The sequence below is a fragment of the Dipteris shenzhenensis genome, chromosome 10, assembly GCF_047967505.1.
Source record: "Dipteris shenzhenensis isolate YYH24624 ecotype China chromosome 10, Dip_SZ_1.0, whole genome shotgun sequence".
NCBI classification, from domain to species: domain Eukaryota; kingdom Viridiplantae; phylum Streptophyta; class Polypodiopsida; order Gleicheniales; family Dipteridaceae; genus Dipteris; species Dipteris shenzhenensis.
In genome coordinates, this window is record NC_141605.1 from 43,778,112 (window position 1) to 43,787,566 (window position 9,455).

The following is a 9,455-nucleotide window of genomic DNA, read 5'->3' on the forward strand; positions in this document are numbered from 1 at the left end:
AAGGAGTCAAAAAGCAAGCCCTTGGTGCGTGGATCCTGAAAGTGTGAGCAGAAGCACTGCCTCTCTAGCCTGGCCAATGAGGCATACCCTCTACTCAAGCGTGCTTGCATCGCGGGTCTCATAGTGAAGCTCGGTCCGGAGAAGATAAACCCAAGATAAGTGTATGATGAAACTATCTCAACAGATGACCCCGCAAATGTGAACTGCTCCTGACGCATGATGGCTCAAGATGTATTGAAGATCATGACCTTGGTTTTACCCACCTCTGCTGAGGAAGACAAGAGAGCCACGTCATCTGCATAGAGCAAAATCTAGATCAACGTGCCCGCAAGAGAGCAACCTACACCCCCCTGTGTCTGCATCATTGTCTCAAGCTCGTCAATGTAGAGGCCAAACAAGGTAGGTGACAAAGGATACCCTTGTTTGACCCCGATGGTACTCATGATCTCGTCTGTCCACCCGGATCCTGCCCGAACTCTGCCAGAAACTCTCTCGTAAAGTACCATGACAGCCCAAATGATCTCCTGGTAATAACCCAAGTCATGTAGGCGCCGTATGAGGCGGGCTCTCAGGACCATGTCAAATGCCTTGTCAAAATCCACAAAGCCACAATAAACCCTTTGCTTCCGTGACCTCGCCTCCTCGATGAAACATCTGAGCATCAGAATGTGGTCCATGGTTCCATGATCACGCCAGAATCCGGCCTGTCCTGCTGCTCTGAGTCCTCGACACTCTGCAAGTCTGCTAACCTCGGAGTCAAGTACTAATGCATAAATCTTAGACATGACATGTCCAATCATAATGGTCCTGTAGTTCTCTGGGCTCATGGGATCCCCTGCCTTGTGGATGGGTGAGAGTGTGTTAATGGTCCAAGTGTGTGGAAATCCCAAACAAACCGCTTCATTAAAAAGATTTGCTAAGATCGGGGCTAGGAGGTTAATCCCATATGCAATGAACTCAGTGCATAGTCCCTCATGATCCTTCGCTCAGCCATTATGAAGTTTCATTACAGCATCCTTTACCCCTTCTCTAGTGAAGAGGGTGCAGGATGTGGGACGAGGCATGTGTGTGAGGCTAGGGACTGGCTGATTTGGGATGTCATAAAGTGTGCGTGCATAATCAAACCAGATCTGGGTGTCAGTGAGTGGCGGAGGGAACCGTCCTCCTAGAAATCTCCGCCAGAAGTCCTTAGAGTTGTTACTAAACAAAATGTTCAGTAGCTCCTCCTCGTTTCGACAAACGAAGTCTAGTTTCTTCCTCCGTACCAGTCTACGGTATTCACGTAGCGTATCGGGTGCGCTCAGAAGACTGTTTTTGGTTTCGAATCTGAGTTGACGGCTAAGGCCTTACACTCATCATCGTACCAACTATTACAAGGTACAGTTCCAGGGGGTGGTGGGCGGGTGGAGTGGGTGGTGTGGAAAAAAGCGTGAATGGCAGCCTCGTGTAGTGAGCGGGTGACAAGGGTAGCACGATCCTCTAAAAGGGGTATGAAGTCAATATAAGCGAGAAGTATGTATAGACGGCCAGAGTAAGAAGGTGAGTGATCTCGATGAAAGTGTATATCGTGGTAAGTGGAGTAAGCACTGAGTGGGGTGGAAGGTGCTGTGCGAAGGGAGGTGGAGATGCGAAAGAAAAGGTATGTATGATCAGCCCTTGGGGGGAGAGGTGCTACAGTGAAGTCAATAATGCGAGATGTGAAGACAGGGGATCCAATGGTAATTAACAACACTGGAGCCCCCCCCATGTGGAAAGCATGTGAAACCACCTGAAGCGGGTCATCTGTCAAGATCATTATAGATAATGAGATCATGTATCCTGCCTAGGTCTAATAGGGCCTGCCCATAGGATGAGAACGAACCTCGCCTGTCAGCCGAAACCCGTAGCATACCTGCCTCCTCAAGGTCAACATCTGCCAGTAGAGTGGAATCATCTCTGAAATCAAAAAGTGGTACCTGACGGTACCTCGTCCTCGCGTTGAAGTCCCCCACTAGAAGGACTTCTCCGCAGCTAGAAAAGTCAACGATGGACTAATAAAGGGCAGCAAATGGGGATGTCTCATCATCACCTCGAATATCTCTGGCAAAGTGGGAGGTCTCCGAGGGGAAGTAGCAAATTGCAACAAACAGATCCTGGCTGTCCATGTGTCGTATCCGGATCCAAAGAAATCTGGAATGTGTATCTCTCTGCTCTACTAAAATGATCCCCCGAAGTGTGGATCTGAAAAGGACTGCAACTCCACCTGAACCTCGAACTCCTCCTGTACCCCTCGTCTCATCTCTGTAGGCAGACTCCCATGTATATCCGCTGACTATTGGAAGAGGGCGCTCTGTACTCTGATGTGTCTCTGCATAGAAGACTATGTCGTGGCCTGTATAGGATTCCAAGAAGTTCCTTGGTTCTTACCATAAGGTACCATTATAGTTCCAAATGGTGCAGGACAGGGTCTCGGATATCTGAGTCTCATAGACCCCGCTTCCCTATGTAGGGGAGGGGATAGGTGTCCTACGGGGGCCTGTAAGAAGGTGTCCCTCTCGTACCACTGCCCACTTTTCCTCCTTCCGGGCCTGATCCCGCTGCTGGAGCAAAGAGCGCCTCTCCTCAACCTGTAAAGGTGTGAGGTCCTCATCCATAGAGATCGTTGGCTGATCTCAAAGGACTGACCTCGTCGTAGAGCTGAAAGTCGTGCCTGAGTGTCATGAAATCGTATGATCAGGGGTTGCTCTTGGTTGGGATCTCTCCCCACCCGCCATGCCCTCTCTATCCTATGCTCAGCCACACCCAAGGTAGCGGTCACGAATGCAGTCGCATCTACCATCGGTGTAGCCTCAGTGCGTGGGATCCCGCGTACTCTGATGTTGAGAGCCTTACTGGCTCTCTGCTGCTGCTCCATGAGGGTAGCCGAAACGGTGACCCGGGAACTAAAACGTCTTGCCATAGGGACTGCAAATCCATGTATGCCACATGTACCTTGAAGGACAACTTATGAGATTAGTCTATTTCAATATTCTAGATTCTTTGAAAAGAAGTGAACAACCAGCTCATAGTTAGAAGCTCAATAGAGATGTACCTTGACTATTTGTTTTGCAGCAAGTTCAGCAGGCAGACCTCGGCAACACTTTGCCACCTTGTCAGAGCTTATAGCATCCCAAACACCATCTGAGGCAATGATAAGTCTTCCGCCTGCACTTGAAAGCTGCACAATCCCTAAATTATGCAGTGCTTTGAAATACCAGGACATAACTTTTTCAGAGTATAAGATATGCAATATTACAAGGTGAGTATCTATCAAGGGTGGAGAGAGAGAGAGAGAGAGAGAGAGCACTAACATTCTCAAAACATCTAAGATAGTCTATGAGAAAAAACTGGTCCTCTTTATTCGAGAACAGCAAAGAACAACTAAAAGGATTCCTGGAAAGACTCAGAAGGTTACAACATACCTGGACGAAAACAGCAGCTACTCCACACACAACAAAAAGTAAAACTAATTAGGAAACAAGCATTTGCTTGTGATCCTTTTATATAAGCTGCCACTGGAATTTCAACAACTCCTTGATTCAACCAGCACTAAATCAAGAGAGAAATGGTTCATAATTGAAAAAAGCCTTATTTCAACAATATATAGCCTCAAACACAATAGACAGACCTACTTTGAGAAAACCCATTGACACCTCATGAAAAGGACCATTTTTACCAGAGATAAGTAGACCATCTACTGAAATGCCATGGACAGTTTCTAGCTCACCTTTACTTGTTTGACATGAGGAATGGGTACAATGAATTCGCCAACATCCATATCACCAATAGACCTTGAGAGGCACAGGCCACCTGGCCAGCATCTTAAAGGTCCAATCTGCAAATTCACACCTTCCATTTAGATGTATGAAGGCATCCAGTCCAATTGCATTCCAAAGTGGGATATTGTACACCAAGAGCCAGTTGTCTGATACATTATAACACAAAGCGACGGATATCTCAAAATTTGAAGTAAACAAAGAAGTATGGAGACCTATGCCATTTTAAACCCTTTGACATCGAATCATATCTACAGAGGAAGCAGATAAAAAGGAAAGACTCTGTCAGAATAGCATTCAAAATAAACAGAACACTTACCTCAGCCCCACCAACTATGCTGAGCCTGCAGACTTCACCTCCGCTAGCAGTTACACGATCTCTTCTGGCAAAGATGGTTGAAAAGGACTTCAATTACGTTAATAAAATAAGAGCAAATGAGGGTTTTGTAATTTTCTCTCTTTTCTATATTCTGAGAACAGTACCAGACACCAAGTGATTGGCCATAATTTTCTTACTCTTCCAGATTCTCTTCCAGTCTGTGATCAACAGTCAATGTGGATATCACACCTCCTTGGGAATCAAGTATACACCGTGAGTCCCCAACAGATGCAACAGTTACAGTCCATCCATCAACAACTACAAATGTGACAGTGGTTCCAGACGATTGTTCTGAAAGTCCAAGATATCCCGCTTCAATATAACCTTTTCCATGCATGTATCAGAACTTTTTTTTTATCTACTGTTCAGCTACATGACTCACTGACTCAATAGACCAAGTTTCTAAAACAGACTCTCAGAGACCTTTTCTCTGGAACTCCTTGTCAGTCTTGACAAATCCTGCAACCAATGCTCTTGGTAGCATTGCTAGCCACTCATCTCTGCTAAGGTTAGGAGGAATTGCACCCATTACACCATTCAATAGGTTCTCTTTGGTGTATATAGCAGCTGCAGCTCCATTGTGACCATCTAAAACCTGATTAAAACAGCAGCAGCATTAATCACAAAAGTCTTCTTTTTGAAACCCCAGAAAACAAGTACAGATCCATCACCACTGGAGGCTATACGGAGGCTTCAAGTCTTTAAATAGCAATCATTATAACAGCATGCCATCTTCCGAACGTTGGGCCTTACCTAGGTGGAGACTACCGTGAGTGGCACACTAGTCATCTATATGACTAGCTAAGAGGGGGGTTAGCACGGCCTGAGACACATGCATATCCAGATGGTTGACAGCGATGGACCGTCTCCCCCCCCTTCTGTACAGCTTGGATGCCCCTGATCCCTTGGTCCCACGGGAGGACATCAATCATATTATACGGTTGGACCTACTCCAGCTCTATACGTCACGGACTTGGGGGGGAACCAGGAGTTCCCCACCAAGATCCAGTTCTACCGCGACCACTTCTTGAGAGTATCAGAGGACGGAGTGATTGTCAAACCCTAGTACTTGGAGAACAGGCGAGTCTCACACCCCCTGAGGATTGCCATCAGACAGATGCAAGTCTCATCCCATCAGCTAAGGATAGAGGCATGGAGAGCCATAGGTACTATGAGGTCCAAGGACAATACCACTGTTTCTTTTTTAGCCTCTCTCCCTGCTGATTCAATTCCATGACCAAGTTTGTGTTGGGCTCTATCTGCTGGAGATGCGACCACACAGATAAACCTTATTGCATCAGATCACACAGTAGGATGGGATAGTACCATGGAGGACAGAGGTGGATCGAGCTCAGCAACACGTCACAGATTTCTACACTTTCGAGTCTTCACCTAGACATAGTGGAGTAGAGGAGGAGGAGACAGATGATATGAGGGCAGCATGGGTCAGTGCGACGAGATGACGAGGAAAGGCGCAGCAATAGACACAAGGACCACACACAATGCAAAGATGGACCAGAGCACGCATGATGGAGGTTCAGCCCATCACAGCTCTACTCGGAGGGATCGCCCGAGCAAAGGCGTCACTCTCAATATGGCCCACCAAATACAAAGATTACCGAGACCGCATCCCCCGCCACAATGAGAGACGACCCGATAGACACGGATACGAGATGTTTTTGCAGCTCACAAGAGTCACCATGGCACCTACTTATGTGTTTTGACGCTGAGATTGAGTACTATTTTTGAGTTTTGAGTTTTGAGTTTAGTTTAGCAGCAAAGCACCTTAGCAAGCCCTCTACTTCAGCCCACATTGGCTTGTATGAGTTACCTTTTGAGTTTCTCATAGGCCAGTGAGGCCTCCCGAAGACGGTAATACATCTCTCTCTCTCCATGGTCGTGGTACCCTTCCAGCTCCAGCCCATTCAAGGCGCCCAGCTTCTACTTATGGAGTAGTCTTCTTTGCAAAAAGCAAGAAGGCATGCAGACACTCGAGCATGCATGTGAACATAGCCAAGACAAGCACACTTGGATGCATGCAGACACTCAGGCATGCAGGTCAACATAGCCAAGACAAAAGTAATGGTCATCAGGACTCAATAAACAAATGGACTTCACTTTCGAAGTGGAACCTTTGGACACATTCACCACCTACAAATATCTAGGGCTGGAAGGAGAATTTGGGAGGGTTGAAAGCTCTATACAGCTTCAAAAATAAGTGTAGAAAGGCGCATCTATGTAATTGGGAAATGAGAGACTTTCTATATATCATGCTTGTGCAAATAGTGATGCTCTACGGATGATGTACAGCCTCGGCAACTCTCTAGAGCTTATCGGAGAAGAATAGAAACATTACATAAATGCTTTCTCTGAGACTACTATGATACCTCTCAAGGGGAAGCTTTATGCCAATACATGGTCGACCTCAACAAGCGTGAGAAGATGGATGCAAACAGGTTACCACAAAAAACAATGGAAGCTACAAAGACCACTGGATGACACAGAGAGGGAATGAAATGGATGGAATAAAGGGCATAATGGCTGCTGATATATCAGAAGATATAGGAGAAATCATAAATTTAGTAATGCAGAAAATGCTACAGAAACTACGACAAGACCCAGGGACAAAAATGCAGTTTTACAAACAGGAAATTAATCCGATGGACAGTTATGAGATGCAAAAATACCTCAAGGAGGATATATCAATTTTCAAAAGGCATTTAATCTGCAAAAAGTGTCAGTCAACCAACCAATCGGTTGAGTCAAATACCTCACCAGGTCGGCTTGGTCTGGTCATCTGGGACCGACAATCTGGTCCCCATCTAGTGGGCCCCATCCACAAATGTATAAATTGCAGCATGCAACTTTCCACCAGAGATCGGATTATGCCATGCTCGTATAGTGCCACATGGGGAGCTGAACCCTCTGTGTGAAGGCATAGGGTGGCTTCTTTGATCAAATGTAAGCATAAATAAGCTCTATCATCATGTCTTTGTGGTATAGTGCCACATGGGGAGCTGAACCCTCTATGTGAGAACGCATAAGGTGGCTCCTCCTTCATACCTCCATACCCTTAACGCTAGGGTCTGGAATTTGGGGTGTGGATTCATTGTGGGCAGCCCAGTTGCCACAATTTCTCTCCATCTCCAAGTTAGCCTTGTAGCCTATTAAAATGGTTTATGGCTCGCATGAAAAACCAGTATTTGCAAGCTTGATGCCCAACCTAAAAGAAAACATACGGGTAAGGAGGCTCATGTGAATGTGATGCCCTCCGCACACATAAACAGGTAGAATCAGATGCACATACACAGAATAAATTGCTGTAGTTGAAATTGTTCTTTATAAGATTATCTCGACTTTGGAGAGCGCTATAAGATACTCGGACAGAACTTTCAGCCCATGTAACGGTCATGTCAGGTTCATCAGTGCGTGTATACTTACTTGCAAACCTGAACTTCTTGCTAACCAGCACTTGAGGCGCTTAAATTGCAACAATAACAAGACAATTTCAGCAGTTTCAAGTTGAAGGGTGGTTTTCTTTGTATTTATCATACTCCGGTGGTTGTAAGCTTACTGCCTTTGATTATGATGCTCGTTTTCCACTTTAGAGACTGATAGCTCAAATGTGTCAACTTGATCGTGTGCACCCAATGCAAGCCGGCAACAAGTGTTTTCTATAAGCAGGGAAGCAAGGAGTGGCGTGCGTAAGCTTTGGCAGCAATGTACTGGATCTGCGTGAAATACAGTCGCTGGAACTTACCGAAAAAATTGCAAAGCTAGAAGATCCGTCGCCTGGTATTCTTTGGCAGTCTGTCCTTACGAACGCAAAATCTTCCCCTTTTTTGGGCTGCGCTGCATGACCGTATCGAATCTCAGGACGTACAATCCGGTCCGTTTGGAGCTCACGACTAAGCAGGAAGGAGAGAGGAACCATCTGATCGGGATTGCTGTGAAAGGAACTGTTTCTCTGTTTCATGACTAGAGATGATGAGGTGAATTCCCACAAAAGAATGGGATTATAAACCAGAAATTACAGGATTTCAAGCAGATGGAAGATTCTGGACGGGACCCATCAACCCATGCGGGATCTTCATCACACGATCAAAGTCCTCGCCAACCTGGCACCAATTAGCACCGGCCACGTCTCCAGTGTGCTTTGCAGACCCCGTGACACGCCTTTTTCTAATTTATTATTATTATTAAATTATTTCGCATTTGTCTTCTTGCTTTGAGCGCATTCCCATGCTCCCGAATCCTTCGCCCCAAAAACAGAGATGGACTTCATTTGTAATTTCCCTCTTCCGTCGCATCCTTTGAGCAGCACCCGTTAACATCGCGAAAATGGAACAGAATGAGCATAAAATTCGCTTGTTCTCCGTTTTCGCGACCCTGCGACTAACCACACGCTCCACTTTCACCTTCATTTTCACGAGATTATAGCTTCGCACAATTTTGGGTTCTCATGTTGCTTCCTATTTCACAGGCTAAAACTTATCAAACCTTGAACTGCCCATCCGAGAATGTCCTCTTTGGCGAGGGAGTTCCCATTCATTTAATGTCCTAAGTTTGACGCTCCTGGCAAAGACATTCATTGCAACACATTGGCTCTAATCTCCCAAAACTCTCCCTTGAGATGGCTCATTCTTCTACCCTGATTAAACCTATCATTCCAAAGCATAGCTTCTCTTTATTAACTTAAGGGAAGGGTTGTATTGATTTTAACGGTAGGCAACTTGTCAATAATTGAACTAAGAATGTGTTTTTCTGCACTCTAGGTACACCCATCCTTGAGGAGTAATGCCTTAGACATTGAGGGAGATCTAACATGAGAACAAAGCTAGATGGAAATACTAGAAGGAAGATGTCCTAAGATTGCATATGGTAAGATATTAGTGATAAATATGTGTATCCCAACCATGAAAGCACTAAGATTGTTGACAGAAGTGGGTAGAGCATGTGGAGAGAAGAGAGACCATCACATGTCAAGGATGGATACGAATGTACAATTCTCTATTTATACTAGAGTATACACGGTCGTATACACAACCCTAACTTGTAGAACCCTAATGGTCTCTTTGCACTCAACCTATACATGTGGGGCATGTCATTCTACCAGTCTTAGTATACATGCACATATAGTGCTATAGGCTAAAATCTGGATAAGGAATTAGAGTATCCATAAAGGCATGGAAGCCAAGTGAAACAAGTTCATATTGGAACAAATCTAGAAAAGGAAACAATGGTGTTAATCCAAAACAAGGTGTCAATGACACATAGGCCCT

At 45.4% G+C, this 9,455-nt stretch overlaps 1 protein-coding gene across 1 annotated transcript in view; it reads right to left on the bottom strand.

Annotated features, from left to right (window-relative positions):
- LOC147897871 (putative protein phosphatase 2C 5) overlaps window positions 1-8,169 on the bottom strand; it is a 29,423-nt gene extending 21,254 nt beyond the window's left edge. The window contains exons 1-6 of the mRNA XM_087380184.1: window positions 7,934-8,169; window positions 4,597-4,768; window positions 4,311-4,464; window positions 4,114-4,177; window positions 3,746-3,853; window positions 3,071-3,196 (exon numbers count right to left, since the gene is read on the bottom strand). Coding sequence (XP_087236310.1) covers window positions 3,071-3,196; window positions 3,746-3,853; window positions 4,114-4,177; window positions 4,311-4,464; window positions 4,597-4,768; window positions 7,934-8,149 — 840 coding nt within the window. The 5' untranslated portion in view covers window positions 8,150-8,169. The remainder of the gene's footprint in view (window positions 1-3,070; window positions 3,197-3,745; window positions 3,854-4,113; window positions 4,178-4,310; window positions 4,465-4,596; window positions 4,769-7,933) is intronic.
- Window positions 8,170-9,455: the final 1,286 nt, after the last annotated feature.